General features: G+C 36.5%; 1 protein-coding gene across 1 annotated transcript in view; it reads left to right on the forward strand.

Moving 5' to 3' along the window:
• The window catches only part of GORASP2 (golgi reassembly stacking protein 2, 55kDa), a 33,731-nt gene that overhangs the window by 3,211 nt on the left and 5,678 nt on the right, over positions 1 to 24,842 (forward strand). The window contains exons 2-7 of the mRNA XM_012650766.1: positions 14,431 to 14,511; positions 15,666 to 15,869; positions 16,671 to 16,757; positions 18,202 to 18,332; positions 21,072 to 21,198; positions 22,429 to 22,552. Coding sequence (XP_012506220.1) covers positions 14,431 to 14,511; positions 15,666 to 15,869; positions 16,671 to 16,757; positions 18,202 to 18,332; positions 21,072 to 21,198; positions 22,429 to 22,552 — 754 coding nt within the window. The remainder of the gene's footprint in view (positions 1 to 14,430; positions 14,512 to 15,665; positions 15,870 to 16,670; positions 16,758 to 18,201; positions 18,333 to 21,071; positions 21,199 to 22,428; positions 22,553 to 24,842) is intronic.

Below are 24,842 nucleotides of genomic sequence, written 5' to 3' on the forward strand. Positions count from 1 at the left end.
ATTTAGTTTTCCAGTCTTTTGCTGTTATAAGTACATATCTGCAACCTTCAATCCTACTTTTTATTTTCACCTAAAATACACATTGTCCCCAATTATTGTATTTAATTTTAATGTTGTCTGTTTATAGAAATGATCTTCATTTTAGTAAACTACTACGTTGTTTTCTTGTTATCAGCATGTGTTCATTAGAGAACATTTAGATCAGGTTAAAAAGTACAACTAAGAACCTGAATTACCTGTCATCCCACCATTTAAGGTAAATATTATTGAAGTATTTTTCTTATTCTTTTTTTCCTGAGCCTTACATTGATCCTTAAGCCACGTTTCACAAAGATTTTGAAGGATATGACATATTCAAGTACTGTATGGTCAAAAGTTATCACAAGATGTTAGCATTATAACCTAAATTTCCAACGACTGAGGAATTGTTAAATCAATCATGGCCTAACCACAGATTAGAATGCTATACTTTCAGTGGAAATTGTGTTTTAAAACACTCTGTGTATATGCATGTACATTTGAGCGCCCAGGAAAATAAAACTGAAAGGTAATATACCAGGATATTAAAAGAATTATTGGTAAATGGTGACATTTTTATATTCCTTTTAACCTTTAGTATATTTTCTAGAATTTCTGCAATGATCATTAAATACTTGTATAGTCACAAAAAGTATAGTTATGTAAAGTTATTTTTAAAAAGTAGATTCCTAATGGAAGATTTTAAAATTTGTTTAGAAGTCTTCCTTTCAAAATAACATACTTCAGATTCCCTTATACAGTGGGTCTGATTCTATGCTCACCATGAATGCCACTTTTACTTTGGGCCTGTAATATTAACGTGAAGCAGGAAAAATGTTAGGGCTTCTCAATTTTGTTAGAAGTTACTGTAAGTTACCTCCTATAGTTGAAGTATGTTGAATATGGAATTCTTGCCTAGATTTTCCATTAAATATCAAGTAAATACAATAAGACCATTTTCAGAATTAAAGTTTTGGAGTGACCTCATGGATGTCCATTATAAGAACTATATCTAAATTAAAATATTCAAATTAATTCTCTTCTACACTTATAACTCTTTGAGATGGGGGATATCTAAGACATTCTGGAGGCAATGTTCACACCAGTGTGAGGATTTGGAAAATATCATGCTCATGCTTCCTTATAATTTTCTCCAGGAGAGATTTTGAGGTGATGGATGTTTTGAAGGAAGGGTCATTGAGATGAAATGTGTCCCCAGTGTAATAACAGGCTTCTATCTCCAGAGCCATTTGCTGCAGACTGGGCAGCATTTAGGTGCTTTCCTCAGAGGAGAAAGTGAATGCAAGTGGAATTATTTGTATAGAAAATGGAATATATAGACCATATTTACTCTCACATGGAACTGTTCCTTTTTAACAGTGCCTCACTAATGTATATGAAATCCTGTTGTGATGGGATTGCAATTTAGTACTTATTTTGAAAAAGTGAATTTCTGATATTTGATGGTCATAATTTTTTTTTTTATTCTTCTAATACATTGTTTCTCAAACTTTTTAAACTCATACCCTCTTTTGAAAACCATGAAAATCTCACTGTGGCTCCCTTCTCACTCATTCTGGAAACTGTGTAAAAAGAAAACATTTGGATTATTTGATGTTTGCCAATATTATACTTATTACTTATTATATCCTTATTATAGTTGGGAAACCACCTGAAGATTCTGACCCTGCCCCCAAATTGATCTCTTCTTATTAATAAAAGGCCAAGAAGTTATTTATTAAACATTTCTTTGCAATTGCTTTCAAATGTAGAAATCACAATATTTCAGTTTCTTAAAACCATGGAGCATAATGTATACGAACCTCAGGACACTTTGAGGAATTGTAAGTATTATTGAACATAAACTTTTCCTGATATTAACAGGCCTTTAACAAATTAGTTGCATCATGTTTATATATACTTTCATATTTATATGATTAAGTATGTTTTAATTTGTGGACTGTTATCCTCAGAATTCTCATTTGGGGAGACCTGTTCGTGGTTAATTACGGTTTCAGTAAGTAGTAGAGTGCACAGCACTGTTTATTCTGCCTTCTGGGTCACGTACTAACAGGGCTTTTTAATAATTCCTCTGAAATTTTTATAAGAATTGAGCTTAGAATAACCACTAAATCAGTTTAGTCATTTTGCTGGCTTTAATATTCTACTAAAAGGATTATATTATTTTGATTGATTCACTAATAAATTATTAACAATCTAAACTAGGAAATATTTATTTGTAAAGATTCAGTATATACTTAGAATCACTGTATGTTGCTTTGGGAAGTATGAATATCAAGTAAGGTGACTTTTGTCTTTTTAAATGACATACCCAGAACAAAAGTAGTTACTTTGAGGACTGTACAGTGTCCTTCTTGGCATCGGAAGTAATTTTTGCAGCATGAGGAGAATGATGCTGGGCTTTTGTTTTCTCTCTCTCTCCTTTTTAAGTACCAATGAGAGATCATTCAAACACATTATCAGAAATAAGGAACCATGTCATCTTGCACACATGAATGCAGTGAGAGACTATTGTAGTAGACCACCGAAGACCACTCTCGGGAACTGGATTCTAGTCCCAGCTCTATCACTTCATTGTGTTTCCTTGGGCAACCCTTTGAACTGCTTTGAGCTTCAGTCTTTTTATCTGAAAAGTGGGGATAATAGTAGTGCCTCTTCTACCTTTTTCACCAAAAACCATATTAGATATTATATATGAAAATAATGAAAACATTGAGGACTGTTAAATCTCTTTATTAAAACAATACTGTCTACTTCATTGGTTGTCCTGTGGATTAAATGAGATATTCCTTGTCAAGCATTTAGCATAGAATCTGGAGTATGATAAAGACTCAATAGTAGTTGATGCCTTTATTACTAGCATTTGCATTATTGTATCACCCATTGAGAATCACTGTTGCAATGGCAATACTGGCTAAAATATACTACTGTAATTGTAAACATTTTTAGTAGTATTTTAATTTAATCAATCAGCCAGCAACTGTTTTTGACCATGTACCTAACCCTGTACTTTACTGCTGTTTAAAACATAAGTTTGGGGTCAAGTCTGACGCATTAATTTTAATTACCTAAGCACACACATATATGGTGACTGTTAATTTTCTAGGATCCTCATTTTTAAGGAAATTAAGTCTGCTTTCTAAAAGGTAGGTGAGTACTAGTGTCCTTTTCATTGCTTTGCCACAGTGTTACTGTTATACATACATTAATTTAGATGACTAAGAGAGTCAATATAGTCAAAATGATCTTGTATTTTGATTCTTCATTGTAGAATCTATAGATAGTGTAGCAGCAACAGTTAGACTTGTTTCATAAGTCATTCATTCTTATGGATTATCTAGTCAGCCTCCTCACTTTACAGATAAAGAAAGGGAGCCCAGAGAGGTTAATGTGATTTGCCCAACCTCACACAGCAAGTTTTCTTTCCCTAAGAAACAAATACCTAAGTTGTTATTTGAAGAATGTACAATGAGGTGACAGATTGTCAGTTTTTGCTTCTTTTGGAGCAGACTTCCCTAATGTACAGATCTTTTCTAGGAAGCTACTGTGTAATGATGGTTTTTTATTTCCTTTTAGTTACCATTAGAATTTTATTTTAAATTGTTTAAATGTTACAAACTATGTCATAGGGTTAGTGTCGGGAGAACATGCACTTTACTTATTTTGGAAGAACATACGAGGAGAATGTTTTAGCAGGTGAGGCTTGAACTCTTCTAGTCTTCTACAAAATTACTTGCTACACATTTGTGTGAAGAGCCAAATAGGGAAACTTGCCCATTTGCAGACATAGAACACAGTAGTCCCCCCTTATGTACAGTTTCACTTTCTGAGGTTTTAATTACCCATGGTCAACCAAGATCTGAAAATACTAAATGGAAGATTCCAGAAATAAACAATTCATAAGTTTTAAATTGCATGCCATTCTGAGTGGTACGATGAGGTCTCCCACCAGCCTACTTCATCTTGCTCCACACAGCTCCGTCCCACTCCGTTATTCCTTTTGTCCAGCAGATCCGTGCCCTATATGCTACCTGCAGCCTATGCAGCATATGCTACCTATGCAACCATAGACGTTGTGATGGCTTGGTGATCCAGGATCACCCAAAGCAGGTTATCCTCCTTCTAATGCGTCATGAGAAGGTCCAGTAGCGTAATGCTAAGTCACAATGCCCTATGGTCGTTCACCTCTCTCCATCTTACCACATAGGCATTTTATCACCTCATATCATCACAGGAAGAAGGGTAAGTATACTACAGTAGGATATTTTGAGAGAGAGACATCATGTTCACATAACTTTTATTGCAGTATATTGTTCTATTTTATTGTCAATCTCCTATAGTGCCTAATTCATAAATTAAACTTTTCTCATAAGTTTGTATGTATAGAAAAAAACATAGTACAGTATATATAGGATTTGATACTATCTGCAGTTTCAAGCAGCCACTGGAAGTCTTGGAATGGATAAGGAAAGATGTAGCTGTCTCCCCGCACCCCTCCCCCAAAATGCCTATTATAACTATGAAGGATTTCAGGTTTATTTTTACTACATCACATTCCCAAATCTTTTTCCATCATTTTGATCACCTAAGCACACACATACAGTATGAGAGTTTATGTGTACAGTTGAAGTGAGTCATCATTTAGGTATTACTTGGATTGAATTTATTTTCTGGTCTTATTTATTATAGCATCTCTTCTGTGTTTAAAAGCAGTAAAAAAGCAAGAGTGTTAACATTAAGTTGAAAGCTGGAAGAGATGATGGTGTAGACAGTCATTCAAAGGGACTTACCTACATTTTATGTGTGGAGAAGGAATCTATGGTAGAGTCTTAAAAAGGAGACAATTAGACCTTCCAGCGAGCCAATTTCATGGTAAAATCTTCATAGTTAGAAAACTTAAGGGAGATAATTCACACACCAGTCAGAAACCTGGATAACTGTATCTTTGTATATCACCTTATAAAATACCTCATCTGGTGATATCCTGTGTTCTGCAAGTACTCTTGTGATTTCCTTTCTTTGTTACTTTAAGGTAGTATGTCTGTATACCTCCGCTGGAAGTACATAAGTAAGTAGACTAATGTAGTTGGGAGAATGTCCCCCCAAGTCCACCCAAACACTGCTTCCCTTTTACCCTGTGATCCCTCCTTCCTCCAAGTAAAGAATTAAAAGAAAAAAGGGGGTTAATGCGAAATGACCCAAACCTAGTGTAAAGTAGTAGTATTTGAATGTTTTTAATCCTGAAGAAGAGCTGCATGCTTTACTGGAAAGCAACCAGTAAAGAAAAATTAGATCTGTATAAAAAAAAAAAAAATTCAGGCTAAATTTGGTAAAATTTAAATGATTCAGGATCAGAAGATGAAAAAAGTAAAAAATTTAATTGCTTTTATTACCTGGAACTTGACTGTACAAAAGAGTTAATGGTGTCTTTTATGGCAATATTTTCTAACTTTTTTTTTTGGTATCTCAAAGTAAGAGCTATATTTTCTATTGTAACCGGTACATACTACCACATTTCATACAACCGGCACAAAAATATTGGCCTTTATTATGTCATGAATTTTGGATATTTTGTCTATTCTGATATTGTCTGTTTTGGTATTTGTCTATCATGACTCACTAAACTGATTTCAGAATTTGCTGAACTACCCATAGTAGTTGAATGTCACCATTTTAGGGATTGTTTTTATAAAGCTGGTGATTCAAAATCTAGCTTCTAATCATTGGTGCTAATTTCTTTTTATGTAATAGAGATGCCCCTTCACTGTAGTTTTGTTATAAGCTTCTCATTTTTGCTTGTTGAGGAGTAAAAGATGTCTAGCAAATTTCATCAAATTGTAGCCATTTTTTTCTAGAGTGCTTATGAGAGAAACATTTCCATGCTGTTGTGATTTTTATTTTGCGAAGATAACCTCAAAATGTAGGGTTGGGTGCAGTGGCTCTTTCCTGTAATCCCAGCACTTTGGGAGGCCCAGGTGGGAGGATCACTTGAGCCCAGCTGTTCAACACCAGTGTGGGCAACATCATGAGACCCCATCTCTACAAAAAATTTAAAAAATTAGCGGGTTGTGGTGATGCGAACCTGTAGTCCCAGCTACTTGAGGTGGGAGGATTGCTTAAGCCCAGGAGTTCGAGGCTGCAGTGAGCTATGATCTTGCCATTGCACTCCAGCCTGGGTGACAGAGTGAGACCCATCTCAAAAAAAATTTTTTTTGAATGTTAAATTTATACTCTTACAAGTGCCAGTAACTTGTGTTCATAATTTCTTCTACCTGTCCATGTTTGGTAATATTTCTTTTTATAATTATAATTTTGTAAGCATAATTGCTCTTTAGTGTTTTCAGCTGTTTTATTATGTTTCGTAATTGTTCAAAATAAATCATGCAGCCTAAAAAGAATTGGAAAAAGTACGTTCGAAAAAGTACCTCAGTATGCTTGTTAGAGCTCTCAGGGAACTGGTTTGTATATAGTCAAGTTTTTCCTTAAAACAGTGTTTACTGTTCTAAGTCTCAAAACTGTGTTCTATGAAAATCTTTTTTTCAATAGACTTCATTTTTTTCGAACAGTTTTAGGTTCACAGCAAAATTGAGCAGGAGGCACAGAGACTTTTCATATACTCTCTACCCCAACATGTGCATACCCTCCCCTATTACCAACATCCCTCACCAGAGTGGTACATTTGTTACCACTGATGGACCTATATTGACACATCATTATCACACAAAATCCATTCTTGTAAACTTGGAGTTCACTCATGGTGGTGTGCATTCAGTGGATTTGGGCAAATTTGTAATGATCTGCACCCACCATTACACCATCATACAGAGTAGTTTCACTGGCCAAAAAATTCTTTTCTGCTTTGTCTGCTCATTCCTCCTTACCCCCCTAGCACCTGGCAACCACTGATCTTTTTACTTTCTCTATAGTTTTGCCTTTTCCAGAATGTCATATAGTTGGAATCGTATAGTATGCAGCCCTTTAGACTGACTTCTTGAAAATCTGCAGTTTGTTTTTTTGTTTGTTTTTGATTTTTGGTTTTATGTGTGTGTGTTTTTATGTGTTTGTTGGGTTTTTTTTTTTTTTTGGTTTTTGAGACAGGGTCTTGCTCTGTCACCCAGGCTGGAATGCAGTGGTGAGATCATGACTCACTGTAACCTCAAACTCCTGGGCTCAAGTAATCCTCCTGGCTTGGCCTCCCAAGTAGCTGGGACTACAGGCATGCGCCACCACACCTGGCTAATTTAAAACTTTTGTTTGTAGAGACAGAGTCTTGCCATGTTGCCCAAGCTGGTGTCAAACTCCTGGGCTCAAGTGATCCTCCCACTTCGGCTTTCCAAAGTGCTGGGATTATAGGTGTGAGCCACTGCACCCGGCCTCCATATGATACATTTTATTTTTATTTTTTATTTATATTTGTTTTTTTGAGACAAGGTCTTGCTCTGTCTCCCAAGCTAGAGTATAGTGGTGTCATCATAGCTACTGCAACCTCAGACTTCTGGGCTTGAGGTATCTTCCTGCCTCAACCTCCCAAGTAGCTGTGACTAGAAGTGCACACTACCACACCCGGCTGATTTTTCCATTTTTTGTAGAGACAGGGTCTTGCTGTTGCTCAGGCCGGTCTCGAACTCCTAGTCTCAAGTGATCCTCCCGTGCTGGCCTCTCAAAGTGCTGTGATTACAGTCGTGAGCCACCTCTCCCAGGCATGTAATACATTTTAAACATAGATTTTGTACAGGAGGATCCCTTGAACTCAGAAATTAAAGGTTGCAATGAGCTATGATTGGGCCACTGCTCTGCAGCCTGGATGACAGAGCGGAGCCCTCCTCTCCAAAAAAAAAAAAAATATATATATATATATTTATTACATGTTTGCCCAGTATCATAAATAGATACTAAATATAATTTAAACCCTTTGTGTCTTGATGATAACCATCAATTAATGTGCTATGTTGGAACACAAATCATGCAGTTATCGCCTAGACTTGTGCTGTCCAATATAGTACCCTCTAGCCACATGTGGCTATTTTAACTTAAGTGTAATTAATTAAAATTAAATGTAACTAAAAATTTAGTTCTTTGGTCACATTAGACACACTGCTAATGCTTTGTAGTTACATGTGACTAGTGGCTACTTTATTGGACAGCACACATACAGAACATTTCCATCATTACAAAAAATTCTATAAACAACTGAATGTCAGAGTTTTTTAGCTTTGTATTCCCAGACACTATCACAATTATACCTTTTTTTATAAGCTCATAGTAAATACTTATTAGGTAGAATTTGGTAAATGACTCAAGACTGGTGCTTTATTTTTTCTTTGTATGTTGGTTTTTTGTATATTTGTTAATTTTTATTTCTTCTCACTTTCTACCAGCTATTATCTTTTTGCTAGAATTGGAAGGCAGTAGCATCTCTTTTCCTTTTTCAGTTCTTTTGGCTATTACTCTGCCTCTTGGTGGCTTGGAAATCAGATAGCTAAATTATGGAAAATAAATATAAATAGAACCTGAGAGTGGTCCTGAAGTGTTCTTGTGAAGAATGAGCACTGTTTTAATAGAGCATATCTTAAAACTTTTTATGTTGAAAGAGTGTGTGTAAGTGTACAGCTTGGTGAATTTTCACGAACAACGCAGTTGTGTCACCAGCATTCCATCCCTTTCCAGTCATACCCTGCACACACCCCCACCACCCCCAGGATGAATACTATCCTGATTTCTAGCTGCATGGATTAGTTTGGTCTGTTCTTGTACTTTGTATAAAGGGAAGCATATGCTTCTTTTGTCTGGCTTCTTTTGCTCAGATGTTGCTTGTGAGATTTATTTACGTTGTTATTGTAGACCTTTCATTTCATTAATGTATTTAATGCCATTAGGAAAATATGCCAAAATTTTTAATCTCTATCTGCTGTTAATGGGCATTGGTATAGTTTTCAGTTTGGTGCTTTTACAAATACTGTTGCTATGAACGTTACAGTGCGTGTCTTTTAGAGAACATGCGTATACCCATTTCTATTGGGTATATATTAATACTTAAGAGTATTAAGTATTAATATTGGGACTATTGCATCAAAAGTTGTGCATATTTTTAATACTCATAGATATTGCCAAATTGTTTAATTTGCATTCCTGCCAGCAGTAATTGAGGTTTCTGAATGTTTCACATCTTCACCAACACAGTATTTTTCATCTTTTTCATTTTGGCTCTTCTGATAGGTGTGTTGGTAGTATTGCATTGTGGTTTTAATTTACATTTCTTTGATGATCATTGAAGTTGAGCACATTTTCATATTGATTACTTCAGTATCCTCTTTTGTTTGGTGTCTGCTAAAATCTTTTCTTCATTCTCTATTGGGTTGTCTATCTTTTTTTTTTAGCAACTTTATTGAGATATAATTTATATATCATAAAGTTCAACCTTTGGTAGGTTTTTAGTATATTTACAGAGTTGTGCAGCTGTCACCACTATCTAATTCCAGAATATTTTTATTACTCCAGAAAGAAACCCAAACCCATTAGTAGTCACTCCCCATCTCTCTACTTATTACCCCTCACAGCCACTAATCTGCCTTTTGTCTCTGGATTTGCCTATTCTGGACATTTCCGATAAATGGAATCAAACAATATGTAGTCTTTTGTGACTGGCTTCTTTCACCTAACATAATATTTTCAAAGTTCATCCATGTTGTAGCATGTATCAGTACTTCATTCCTTTTTACGGCTATACCATATTTTATTTATCCATTCATCTGTGGGGGGGGCATTTGGGTTGTTTCTACTTTTTGGCTGTTATGAATAATGCTGCTATGAAATTTAGGTACAAGTTTTTGCACGGACATATATTTACAGTTCTCTTGGTTGTATACCTAGGAGTGGAATTGCTGGGCCATACAATAACTTTGCGTTTATCGTTTTGAAGACCTGCCAAACTATTTTCCACAGTGACTACAACATTTTGCATTCCCAGCAGCAATGAAGGAGTGTTCTACTTTTAAGCCATGGTTTTGCACACTTACTATCTGTGTGAGCTTGAGAAAGTTTATTTACCACTCTGGGCCCCGGTTTTCTCATCTGCAAGTAAGGAATGATGCCATCTACTTTACAAGAATATTGTAAAGATTCAGTGAGTTAAAGTTTATGAAATGCCTAGCTAAGTCTCTAGCCTATGATAGCATACAAATCATTGGCTCATCCTCCTGACTCTGCAATCACCACCTGAGGGTAAATCTTTATAATCAACCAATTCTTAGACACTACATTATTTTTCCAACCATGTTAAATACCTTTTACCCCTTAAAAAAGAAAAAGACATATAAAAGTATTAGCTGGAAAGAGGAGACAAACCATTTTTTAAAATGTTGCCTCTCAGGAATCAATTCCAGATGGAGAGCAGATCTAAAGGTCAAAGGTAAAACAATAAAGCCTATAGGCCTGGTGCGGTGGCTCATGCCTGTAATCCTAGCACCTTGGGAGGCTGAAGTGGGAGGATCACTTGAGGCCAGGAGTTCAAGACTAGCCTGAGCAACACAGGGAGACTGCCCCCACACACACACAAAAAGAAAAGAAAAATTAACTGGGTGTGGTGGCATGCGTCTGTAGTCCCAGCTATTTGGGAGGCTAAAGCAGGAGGATCCCTTGAGCCCAGACTGATCTGGCTCTCACTGTACATTTTTTATAAAATCTTTAACTATTAAACATAAAAATTTAACCTATTCATCTTAAATTGCTGTGGTTTTGGCCCAATAGTAAATGTTAAATGGCCTATGGAGTCAAGTATATAGGGACTTTTTAATTTAGATGGTTTGAAGGAAACAGAAGATAAATGAACAATCTAGAGATCTCCAGGGGCAGACAGTATTGAAGTGGTAATGTGACACTTGAAAGATTAGGTACCTAAGAGATTCTTGTCAGCGGATAATATTGCAAGAGAAACATACTTGGGTGGATGTTTAGTTGGGGAGCTGTGTTGTAGATCTTATTTTCCGTGCTATGAAATGTAGGAAATTTCCTTTAAGTATATTAGGGTCAAAGAGAGCATTTTGTAGAGCGCCCTCTGCTGGTTCTCTAGCAGTAATTAAGATAGCTACTTGCCATAATTGTGCTGGTACTAATGATGTAAATAAATTTGAGAAAGAAATTAATTTCAAGGTTCATTAGAAACGGAGAGGAGATTGATGTTTGTAGCAAATGAAAAGGAAAAATAGAGTAGGGAAGGGATTAAGTTTATTTTAGAATTTAAACTCAGCTATTGGATCCTTTTTGAGTTATAAGAAAGGATACTTCTGATATTGGAAACTTTCCGTTTCAAGCAAATAGCTTAAACTTTATACTCAGAAGATGGCATGATAAGAATCTGTGTAGGATCAGCTTTCTAAGTTAGTGATGACAATACAAAAGTGCTGTCTTTATCCCTTTTTAACTAAAAGGTAAAATTTTAACAGCCTCAGCAGAGAAGTTTGAAATTGATCAATAAACTAGTTGGGTTTTAGATAAAATGCTATTAGTGGTAATTTGGAAACATTCAGATTCAGAGAATCAGATGATTTGTTGGGGACCCTATTAAATCAGAAACTCCACTCTGAGGGAGCGCCTAAGGATCTGTGCTGTTTATCCCCTTCACCTGAGGTGTTTCACATCTAATTGATAACCACCTAATAGGCATTTCACACCTAGTGGATCTGACTTGTTTTCCCAGCTAGCTGTGATTTGACCTTACTTTTTTTTTTTAGACAGAATCTCGCTCTGTTGCCGGGGATCTTAGCTGACAGCAACCTCAAACTCCTGGGCTCAAGTGATCCTCCTGCCTCAGCCTCCCAAGTAGCTGGGACTAAAGGGGTGTGCCACCACACCCAGCTAATTTTTTAATATTTTTTTAGTTGCCCGGCTAATTTCTTTCTTTCTTTCTTTCTTTTTTTTTTTTTAGTAGAGATGGGGTCTCACTCTTGCTGAGGCTGGTCTCGAACTCCTGACCTCAAGCAATCCTCCCACCTTGGCCTCCCAAAGTCCTAGGATTACAGCACAGGCATGAGCCACCACATCTGGCCTTGACCTCACTTTTCTTATAATAACTCCAGACAGCCACTACTTACCTTTCAGAGTTGCCATTAGAGGAGAAATCTGTCTGCTATTTTGGATTCTATACATTTTATTTGATAATATATAGAATATGAAATAACCCCCATTTAAGAAAACTGACTGTAAAGAAACCAAGCACAATATGTACTGATTTTTATTAGAGCAAACACCTTTAAATAATAAATCCCTTGATATTTAACTTACTTAATTTAAGAAAATGATGTAGGGCTGGGTGCTATGGCTCACTCATGTAATCTTAGTACTTTGGGATGCTGAAGCAGGAGGATCACTTGAGGCCAGGAGTTTGAGACCAGCCTGAGCAAGAGTGACACTTGGTCTCTACAAAAAATAAAAATAATTAGCTGGGCATGGTGGTATGCACCTGTAGTCCCTTGGGAGGCTGGGAGGACACTTGAGCCCATGAGTTTGAGATTGCAGTGAAATATGGTGGCACCACTGCACTCAAGACGCTGTCCCTCCAATCCCCCCAAAATGATTTAATCCCACATTTGTAGGAAAATTTACATAAAGCAAGATCAAACAGTTTTAGTAAGTTAAATGTTGAACCATCTTTATAATTGATGTAACTATTCTTTACTGTGACAAAAGAGTAACTCTTAGTTTTACTTCTTCAGAGACAATAATAGTATAATTTGGCTTACATAAATAAAAGGTAACAAGAAGTAATGAATGATTCTGATTGACATTGGCAGTAGAGGGATGCATTTTGGGAACAATCTGGGTTTCATTTTGAAAGAATTAAAATGATTTGTTACTTTGTAAATAGCAACAGCTTTATGTATGGTTGGTCGAATGTGTGTATTTATTATTTGCATAGCTTCAAAATTGAGTATTAGAACTGTTTGGACTATTATAGGAAATCAGCTTATAAATATCAATGCAAACTTTTTAGTGGGATAGTTTTGACAGTACTTAATAACATAAAACAGAATAAAAATTCCTTAGACTGTTAAGAAAATATTTTGGAAAAGGAAATGCAAAGTGGATTGTATTTACTTTTTTCTTTTTTGGGTCATATTTCTACTATTACTAGCTGCTAATATTTTACTACTGTAAATTCAGAAAATTTGATAGTTAATTTTAATGCATTTAAATTTTGGATACTAAACATTTGAGTTGTTGAGAAGCTAAGTAATCTTAATCTTTCATTTAAAGGCGTATAAATCTAGCTCTATCCTTTCTTCCCAGTCTTCTAACTGGACTATTAATTTCAAGATGTACTTTTGAGTTTCATTCCATCACTAACTAGCTATGGCACCATAGCCAAGTCACAAGATGGTTTTTTCACCTATAAAATGAAGGAATTGCACAAAATTAGTGGCAGTGGCTTTTAAACCTTCTTTGAGTCATAGAGAAACCCTTTGAGAATCTGATAAAAGCCACCCTGAAAACTGCTTATTCATACAAAAGATTGCTTCATTCAAAAGATTGCGTGTAATTTCAGGAGCTGCAGTATTCCCTGAAGTCATCCACAGACCTCAATTTAAGATCCCCTGGATTAGATAATTTCTGGGTCAATTCTGGTTTTCAAAACCTATAATTGTATACATCCATCCACACTACTCTGTTGTCTAGCTACACATATGGTCCTCATTCTTCAGACTTCTGCTTCTGAGTGTTTACTCATATTATTTCATCTACTTTCAGATGTCCTTCCTTATCCCTTTATCCATCTTCATCTTTGAAAGTTTTCTCCTCTTTTTAAAGCACTATTCAAGTATCATTTTTTTTCTGTGATGCTTCTTCAGTCAGGATTAATCTTCCCCGTAGAACTCTGTATTTCCATTATAGCCCTTAACCTGTCTGGTCTTGTATTACATGGATTAGAGTGTCCATCTCCCCTTCCTCCTCTCGCCTGTTTCTCGAAATGTCTTGATGTCAGCAACTGTGTTCCTATCTTAGCTTTGTAAGTAGTAGTGGTGCTTTGCTAGTAGTAGTCAAGGAATAAATGCTTTAATTTATGGCTCAGTTGTAATGATTAACTGTCTGCTGTATCATATTCTAATTGCTGGGAGGATTAGCCCCCTCCAAAAAAAAAGGAGAAGGTGGTGTGGAAATAGAAGCATAGAGGGAAAGCCTCCTAGAAGAGATGAACTTAAAGAATGGGTAGAATTTAGGGAGCTGGAAGGGCATTGTCTGGGAAAGATGAAGAGAAATGAGAAAACTAGCATGTACCTACATTTCATTATCAATGAAATTAATCTATTTTCCAAAAAAGAGGTAGCTATAGAAATCTAGCTTGCAATTTTTAATTAAACTTTGCATTTTTTAATTTTGGCATTTTTGTTTTTACAGGTACAAGAAAATTCCCCAGGACATAGAGCCGGACTGGAACCTTTCTTTGATTTTATTGTTTCTATTAACGGTTCGAGATTAGTAAGTTCAGCTTTTTGTTTTGTCTATAGTATTTTGTAATCTTTTGAAAATGGAATTTTTCAGATTTTCTGGGATGATGTTTCCTAGTTACAGACATTGTATAGAGTATGATGCCAGTTTGTGGAAGTAATCATGTGTTAGTAAACATTAAAATGTCAAATCTAGAATACTAATACCTTATGCTCCAGTGATTATCTTAGGGGAGTAGAATCACTGGAGACCTTTATTTTATATGTTAAATATTTAATTTTTATCAGCCAAAGGAAATAAGATGAAAAAGATTACTTTTTATTTATTTTTTTTTATGCTTACTCTCAGTAGAATCAAAAAAGACATCTAAAGCAATTTAAAGATGTCACATTTCTGTAGGTTGTTGACAAATGGATTAAAAAAGACTCATTCTCAAATAACTTGCCAATTTTCTTGGAGCTAAGTTTCATGATGTATAAATAATTTTATTAGAACTAGCCAGAGAGTTATGCTCCAAAATGTGGAATTAAAACCACTATTTATAATTATTTTCAGTTTTCCCATAGTAAAGTCCTATAGGAAGGAAATTATATCATCTCAGCAAAGAAAATTTTTATGACAGTAGCTACTTGGTTGGTTTATTTTTCATAACAGTCTTAAGTTTTTGCTCATTACTTTTCAATGTCTCTAGCATAATGGCCTTTATTCATTTATGTAATGAAATATTTAACATACTATTTCCATTTTCTTTTCCTTCCAACTACTAATAAATAATAAAATATGTATTTAGAAGTAGAGTCCAAAATTAAACTTTAACCCCAGTAAATGTTTTAGATTTTTAAGTCAAAGTCATCACAACTTTGTTAGTTATGTTACTTCTTATGGCATATTTTGGTTTTGATCACCGAAGTCCTCCATCACTCTAAATAATGTTGGGTTGCAAATTCCATAATCAACAGTCAGCTATTAGAAAAAGTCAGTTTGAAGTTGTTGCTAACATAGGAGTTCTTAATTTCTTAACATTCTTTTACATGGAGGAATATTTAAATGTTAATGAAACCTTTGCCTATTGAATATTTTGTTTATGTTGATTATTAATATTACTCTTATAGGGCCATAGGATGCTTAAGGTAAATTAACATTACATTTTTATTTATTAAGGAATGTGTATTCTGTGTTCACAGAATAAAGACAATGACACTCTTAAGGATCTACTGAAAGCAAATGTTGAAAAGCCTGTAAAAATGCTTATCTATAGCAGCAAAACACTGGAGCTGCGAGAGACCTCAGTCACACCAAGTAACATGTGGGGCGGCCAGGGCTTATTGGGTGTGAGCATTCGTTTCTGCAGCTTTGACGGGGCAAATGAAAACGTGTGGCATGTGTTGGTAGGTATCAATTGTGAACTGTTACTTGCAGCTCAAGAAGCAATGTAAAAAGGTATTTTAACAGTGATTGTCTCCAGTTTGGTGAGATTATAAGGGTGTTATTATCAATCTGCTTTTAGTTTCTGAAAATCAGCATGCATTGCTTTTTAAATATGGATCAATTTAAAAGCTTAACGAAGAGAAGAATATACAGAAGCTTAAGAACTATTTTTCTAATGATTTATCCATAAGGCAAAGATATGTGAGATAGCTACAGAAATATTTTAAATTTTTATTAAATAAATATTTAATTTATTATGCTTAAAAGTTTCAAATACAGGCCGGGCGTGGTGGCTCACGCCTGTAATCCTAGCACTCTGGGAGGCCGAGGCGGGCGGATTGTTTGAGCTCAGGAGTTCGAGACCAGCCTGAGCAAGAGCGAGACCCCGTCTCTACCAAAAATAGAAAGAAATTAATTGGACAGCTAAAAAATATATAGAAAAAATTAGCCGGGCATGGTGGCGCATGCCTGTAGTCCCAGCTACTTGGGAGGCTGAGACAGTAGGATTGCTTGAGCCCAGGAATTTGAGGTTGCTGTGACCTATGACGCCATGGCACTCACTCTAGCCAGGGCAACAAAGTGAGACTCTGTCTCAAAAAAAAAAAAAAAAGTTTTAAATACATATATTCTATAGTTTCTGACATCACTAACAAGACAGTTAGAAATGTAGAGGTTTTTAAAATCACTGTAATTAAGAACTATGAATATAAAACTTGGAAGATTATTTTGTATATTTAGGGTATGTTTTTGTGTCATCCTAGGAAGTGGAATCAAATTCTCCTGCAGCACTGGCAGGTCTTAGACCTCACAGTGATTATATCATTGGAGCAGATACGGTTATGAATGAGGTAATTAGTGTATTTATTAATAATGAAAATTATTTAACATTTTCTCATTGATGTTTGAGTTCAGATGAATATTTGCATACTTTGCATTTAGAGTTGAAATTTTGGTCTTTGCTGATCAAGATAGCTTATGCCACAGGATTTTAAATGGAACATCTGGGAGATGTCTTATTAGATATAGCTGTGAAGAAAAAAACATACTGTGTAGCAATTGCACAGATTTTGTGTATGATGTTCAGAAATCTCTTACATAACTCGAAACCAAAGCAAATTCTCATTTTTCAATTGGTCATTGATTTCATTTTCTCTTCCTCTTTTTGCTCAGGTGGCAAAATCAGCTCAGTTGTATTAGCCAGGTCCTTTTCCTTGTCTGTTAGCTAGTAAAAGTATACATTGCTAAATCAAAAATGAGGATATTATTATTATTAAGCTGCTTTTAGTTTCTGAAAATCAGCATTCATTGCTTTTTAAGTATGGATCAATTTAAAAACTTGAGGAAGAGAAGGAAATATAGAAGCTTAAGAACTATTTTTCTAATGATTTATCCATTAGGAGAAGATATATATCGCTAAATCAAAAATGAGAAAAAATACCTCAATTGATTGTTCATAGTCAGTTACAGATTGAACTCCTTATTCTACTCTTTTCCCCCCTTCTCACTACTGCACTTAACTAGCCTTTAAATAAATAAATGAAAATGAGAGAAAAATAAGGTGCCAGGATAAGTAGGTCTCAATAATGGAGAGTAAAAGCAGAATGTGTAGAACTTGGATGTAGAAGGGTTTTATTAAGAATGCTGACTAGGCCAGGCATGGTGGCTCACGCCTGTAATCCTAGCATTCTGGGAGACCAACACAGGAGGATGGCTTGAGGTCATGAGTTCGAGACCAGCCTCAGCAAGAGCAAGACCCCGTCTCAATAGAAAGAAATTAGCCAGGCAACTGAAATAGAAAAAAAAAAAAAAGAATGCTGACTAGGTCTTATGGAACTGGGCACAAGGTCTTGTACATAGTAGGCCTTGCTTGAATTACCATATTGAATTAAACCTTGCTTGGAATATCAGTTTTTAGAAATGACTTTTATGTCTCGGACAGGGTCCAGAATCTGTTTTTTTTTTTGAAACAGAATCTTACTCTGTCGCCTGTGCTAGAGTGCCATGGTGTCAGCCTAGCTCACAGCAACCTCAAATTCCTGGGCTCAAGCAATCCTCTCAAGTAGCTGGGACTATAGATGCATACCACCATGCCTGGCTAATTGTTTCTGTTTTTAGTAGAGACAGGGTCTCGCTCTTGCTCAGGCTGGTCTTGAACTCCTGTGTTGTGTTTGGTTTTTTTGGTGTTTTTTTTTGAAATGTTCCCTAGGTGATTCTGATAGTAGCCAGGTTTGAGACCCACTCTTCTAAAGTACAGTAACATAAAAACATTTTTCTTCTATGATACTGTTGCAGTCTGAAGATCTATTCAGCCTTGTTGAAACACATGAAGCAAAACCACTGAAACTTTATGTGTACAACACAGACACTGATAACTGTCGAGAAGTGGTTATTACACCAAATTCTGCATGGGGTGGAGAAGGCAGGTAAGGTCATTTTTTAGACTAAGTTATGGCTGTTTAAATTTACCATCAGATATGTTATAAACATTGTTTTTATTTTGAAAAAGGAAAGGGCCAACCTAGACTATTGAAACCAATAATTTTTTTTTTTTTTAAAGCACATATCTAAGGAATACGGTATATATCCTGTGGTCCTTTTCTTTACTGATCAAAGACGTAGCAGCATTTCTTTATTTGAAGAATTATTGAGCATGTACTATAATTATAGAAAAGCCTAGGATTTGGAAACTTTACAAGTGTTTTGTAAAAGTTCCAGCCCATGCTGGGAAAAGGATGACTTAATTACTGCAGGCTAGAAAAGCCTCCATTTGCTCATAGTATCTTTAGTCACGCTATTTGAGATTCTTTAGCTGAATGTGTTTGACCCCAAGATTTCTAACTGGTCGCAATTTGAGAAAAGTAAGAATAGGGGTGTCATCTAAGAATCTGGTCTGTCTAGGGCAGTACTCAAGTTATCGTTGTTCATTGTCCAGGTTTATAAATACCCAGAAATATGATCTTCTCAAGGCATTCAAAATTTATTCATTTTGGAGGGATTGCCTCACATAAACTAAATTTGCAAAGAAGCTGCCATATCAGTTTACTATAGAAAAATACCCCCTCTCCAATTAGAAGAATATTCAAGTCAGATAGTACCACAAGAGCACTTGGTGATGTAATAGAATCAAAGTGCAAGGAAGAGATTCTTTGGACAGTGAAGTCCAACAGCAAAGAATATTGCTCATTCTTTCATTTTTAATTATGTTCACCAAATGCTGAATACTGCTATATTCTTGTTTTTGGAGCCCTTCTTTTCTAGATTTGTGGCAATTATTCCTTTTCTTTGAAAGATATTTTTCCTTTTGGTGTGGTTTATTACCATTGATAGCCATTGCTTAAGACAGGCCCATACAGAACATTTTCCTGAGTCTGCCTCTGACCATGCCTTTGGCATTTCCATGCCTGTTTTTATTCCAACCACATTTCATTCATTACGTCATATTTCTCTTAATTTCATTTTTAGGCTATCTTTAAGTTTGCAGAGGGTCCTGCTGTTGTCCTCTAGTGCCTTCTGTACCACCACTTAGTTATTTTGATTAATAAGCACCTTGTTTTAAAATGTAACTACCATCAATCAGTATAAATTACTTAATCTAGGCCGGGCACGGTGGCTCACACCTGTAATTGTAAGCACTCTGGGAGAGGGGAGGATCGCTTGAGGTCAGGAGTTCGAGACTAGCCTGAGCAAGAGTGAGACCCTGTCTCTACTAAAAATAGAAAAAATTAGCCAGACACCTAAAAATAGAAGAAAAAAAATAGGCAGTGTGGTGGCACACGCCTATAGTCCTAGCTACTTGGGAAGCTGAGGCAGGAGGATTGCTTAAGCCCGGGTGTTTGGGGTTGCTGTGAGCTAGGCTGACATCATGGCACTCTAGCCCACGCAACAGAGTGAGACTGTGTCTCAAAAAAAAAAAAATTATTTAATCTTACTTCCTTTCTCTAAATCTATCTGAGATCTAGTCCAGTGAGAATTATAGTTTTGATGGTGAGGGAAGAAAGAACAAGTAATGTTGTGAGATGAAGCATCATTGTACAAGTCAGATTTGAATAAAGAGGAGCTGAAGTTGGCCACTGCCCGCTGTTGGTGATGGTGCTACCCATGGAAATAATAGATGCCTTGCCAAGGGAAAGTGTCAAGTAGTTCGGGAAATGAAAGACGTCATGATGAAAACATAGTTGGAACCTGATTGTAGGCCTTAAATACCATGGTTAGGAAGTTGGATATACCTTGAGCGGTGGAAATGTGATATTGTATCAGCAGGGATTTTTAGTTCCAAACAGTAAAAACCAGCTGTCCCCGTCATAAACAGATACATACTTAACTGATGTGGAACAGCTCATATAAGCAAAGAAACAACTAAAGATATGGAAAGGGCAGGACTCAGAACACCTCTAAGGATTTAGATAGGAAGAACTAACTGGCAATTTCATCAGCATTCTACTGGAAGGATAAAGCCATTTTTGGTTTTCCTGTTTCCCAAGATTTGCAGCCCTGGGCAAGAGAGGTTGATTGGCCTGGCTTTGGCCCTGAGCTTTGGGCAGGGCAAGTACCCTGACTGACAGCCCCACCAGCAGAGAAGTAATTCCCCAAAGGGAGGAAGGAGAAAGGAGTGCTGAGAGTTCATCAGACTGTAGAAAGAAGCAATGCGATCGCATCTTACTACACAAATGCCTCCAGTGGCAGAGGATGAGGTATAGAAAGAACCTGGATTAAACATAACATGACTGTTTATGTCAGGTTCCGAAAGAGAACTGTGGGATGTGTAAATTGTATCATCACACAGGCATGCGTAGAGCTCTTCAGTGGAAAGGCTGTATGTGTGGCGTTCATTCAGAAATGATTATCAAGTGTCTCCCTTGTGCCAAGAAATACTAATAATAAACAAACAAGGTCTCTGCCCTTAAAGACCTTAACATTTTATTGGGGGAGACAGACAATAAATAAATATGCAATATGTTGGATAGTGATAAATAAAAGGGTGAGGATAGTGTTCATGGTGGAAGGAAGGGTGCTATTTCATATGGGGTGCGCAGAGAGACCTCTGATAAGATTAAGATAACATTATTTAAAAGAATGGAAATTCGTTTGTTTTTATATTTCAAAACCTCAAAGAAATGTAAACCACAATCGATAACAACTTTAAGACAAAAATGTTTTTACAGCCTAGGATGTGGCATTGGATATGGTTATTTGCATCGAATACCTACACGCCCATTTGAAGAAGGAAAGAAAATTTCTCTTCCAGGACAAATGACACCTATTACTCCTCTTAAAGATGGATTTACAGAGGTACGATAACTTCACTGCCTGATTATGTCTTATAATTTTCACCAAAACAAGTCAAGTGTGTTGATGTATATGGTGGTGACACTAATTGAGATAGGGCAGATGATGAGTTAAGTATTGATAATGCTATTGAGGTCACTGTATGATATCCAGTTGGAGGGTAGATATATGAGTCTGGGCTATAGGAAAGAGGACAGGGCTGGAGATGCAGATGTAGGAATCATCAGGAAAGAGAGGATAATTTAACCCAGTGGGTGTTGATAAAAACTGTGGAAGGATTGGGTCTGAGTGAGTCAGAGGACTGGAGTCAGAATCTTGAAAATCTGGATGGGCAGAGAAAGTGGATCCAACAAGGGAAGCATAGGAGAAGTCCAAAAGAAAACAAAGCTTCCGGAAAAGGGGCATAGTTAGCCATGTCAGGTACTGCAGAGAAGTCAAGTGAAAGGAGTGAAAAAACATGTCCTGGATGAGCGATTTCGGAGACTTGATAGGGTGCAAATACCAAGTTACAGGAACCAGAGTGAATGATGAGTGTTAAGGTGACGCCAGCTGGCACTTCCTACTTCAGACAACTTGACTAAGAAAGCAAGGAGAGCTGGGTGTGTAGGGGTGACGTGGGGGGAGGGAAGGGGCTATTGCAGGATCACATTGAGGCTTTTTAAGGAATAAGAGATATTTGAGCAGTTTTTAAATGTTGCTTACAAAGACATCACAGGACAGTCAACTCTTGTCTACACAACTAAATAAAAAACCAAATACGAGCTGGGTGCAGTGGCTCATGCCTATAATCCCAGCACTTTGGGAGGCCAAGACAAGAGATCACTTGAAGCCAGGAGTTCAAGACCAGCCTGGGCAATATAGTGAGACCCTGTCTCATTGAAAAAAAAAAGAGGGTTGAATAAAATGATTTCTGGGTGACTAGGAGAGAGGGGAGAGTAGAATCTCTCCTAGTGTGGAAGTAGGTAGAGTAGTGTCTGCGACTGGGAGTAGAAGCCGTGTGTCCAGAGACTGTAAGTGACAGGATAGAGAGATGTTTACAAGTACATGGTCCCTGGCATGTATCAAAATTGGGAAGGAGTGTCTGAGGCGGAAGTGCCAGATGAAACTTTTGACAGCTCGTATATGATCCAAATATGTATCTGTAGGGCAGGTGAGAGCCAATATTTATTTTTCTTTTACATAAACTTAAGTAATTTTCTTTTCTTTTTTTTTTTTTTTTTCTTTTTCTGGAAGGTCCAGCTGTCCTCAGTTAATCCCCCAGCTTTGTCACCACCAGGAACTACAGGGCTTGAACAGAGTCTGTCTGGACTTTCCATTAGCTCAACTCCACCAGCTGTTGGTAATGTTCTCAGTACAGGTGTGCAGAAAAATACATTCTCTTTTCAATCTGCTTTCTTTTAATCAAGTGACAAAATCAATGAAGGCCTCTAGTTCTATTTACTCAACAAGTGTTTGCATATTTCTGAGGCAGTAGGCTCTGGGGCTACAAAAGTGAGCAAAATGCATTCCTTTCTCAGGGGCTCAGTCTCGCTTGGGGGACATGCGCCTGTCTCCCTCTTATTCTTTATTCCTTGTTCTACCTCATGTAGTCCTTTTTGTTTTAGGGTTTTTTTTGACAGCTTTATTGAGATATAATGTACATACCATACACTTTACCAATTTACAGTATACAGTTCAGTGGTTTATAGTAGATTTGCAGAGTTGTACAACCAACACCTCAGTCAATTTTACAATATTTCATTATCCCAGAAGGTCATTCTGTTTTTTCCCCAGCTCTCCAGGTAGGTGTAGGCAACTACTACTAATCTACTTTCCGTCTCTATGGATTTGCCTAATGTGGATATTTCACACATTATGTGTGGTCATTTGTGACTGGCTTCTTTCACTGAGCATGTTTTCAAGGCTTATTCATGTTGTATAACGTAGTAATACTTCATTGCTTTTTATTGCTAAATAATGTTCCATTGTATGGATATACCACATTTTGTTTATCCATTTATCAGTTGAAGGACATTTAGGTTATTTCTACTTTCTGGCTCTTAGGAATAATGCTGCTGTGAACATTTGCATACAAAATTTTATGTGGATATATGTTCTCATTTCTCTTGCTTATATACCTAGGAGTGGAATTACTGGGTCATGATATAGTTCTTAACTTGGTATGCTGGTGGATTTTATTTTTCCCTTTCCGTTTTCTAATCTCCTGTCTTCTTTTTCATTCTTCATCATGCCAAGGTATTTTGCACTCAGTAAATGCTGAATAAGTGAATGAAATGCTGACATGATTTGGTTCAGCTTTTATTCTTAAGCTCTTTTAAATGTTTTCGTTCAAATTTTGCTTATACCCCACTTTGTTCTGGGATGGACCACCAAGATGCAATAGTAAGGTTAACAGCATAGTGTCTGGAGTTGGTTCCTGATGTTTCAATTCTAGCACTTTTCAGAGTATTGGTTTAATTTCCCAAAGATGTGTTCTAGGTGAAATTTAAAATTTCAAACATACACAAAACTGATGGAATAGTATAATGAACCCCCTCCCCCCGCTTTACCAGTTATCAATATGGTGATGTACCTCCCCACGCCTTCTTTGCTGTTTTTTTTTTTTTCTGGATTTATTGATGTATAATTTACATACCATAAAATTAACTCAGTATAAATATACAACTCAATAATTTTTAGGACATTTATGGAGTTGTGCAGTTATCACCACAATCTAGTTTTAGAACATTTTCTAGATGAAGTTAAATATTAATGTCATCAGTATCTAATCATAGGCACAGTTGGAAGGTATCTTAGAGTTTCATTCAGGCAGTGTATGAGTCCTTTTTATGATATTATGATTTCTTGCTTACATTTCATCAAGTAGTCCTCTAGTTTATTCCTGAGTAGACTGACTAAAGGTGGATCGGGGCACTTCCCAAGGCAGCAGCCCTTTCTCTGTCTGAATCACTCTTACTTATTTTAGAGTAAGAGTGTTCCACATATTGTAGGACAGCTCTTCTGATGGTAGGAGATAGCTGACATCCCTCTTCAAGTCCCAGCTTCTCTTTGACATTTTAAATCTTCCCTCATTATTGTAGTTACACTTATATTGTTTTATACGCACATGCACCGAGATCCCTTACTTATTACACTGCAGAGAAATGGCTTGTTGAATATTAAGGACAGAAATGTAAATAAAGCAATAATTACTCAAAAGAACTGACAGAAATTGACATTTTCACTTTTTTTTTTTTTTTTTTGAGACAGAGTCTCACTCTTTTGCCCGGGCTAGAGTGAGTGCCATGGCATCAGCCTAGCTCACAGCAACCTCACCCTCCTGGGCTCAAGCAATCCTTCTGCCTCAGCCTCCCAAGTAGCTGGGATAACAGGCATGCGCCACCATGCCCGGCTAATTTTTTCTATATATTTTTAGCTGTCCAATTAATTTCTTTCTATTTTTGGTAGAGACGGGGTCTCGCTCTTGCTCAGGCTGGTTTCGAACTCCTGAGCTCAAACAATCCGCCCGCCTCAGCCTCCCAGAGTGCTAGGATTACAGGCATGAGCCACCGCGCCTGGCCTACATTTTCACTTTTGAGTAAATCCATTTAAAAAGACTAAATGTTCTGGCATCATAACACATGAGAAACAACTTTTCTTTGGGCATT

The sequence above is a fragment of the Propithecus coquereli genome, unplaced genomic scaffold (genome assembly GCF_000956105.1).
Source record: "Propithecus coquereli isolate 6110/MARCELLA unplaced genomic scaffold, Pcoq_1.0 Scaffold34, whole genome shotgun sequence".
Classification (NCBI taxonomy): Eukaryota; Metazoa; Chordata; class Mammalia; order Primates; family Indriidae; genus Propithecus; species Propithecus coquereli.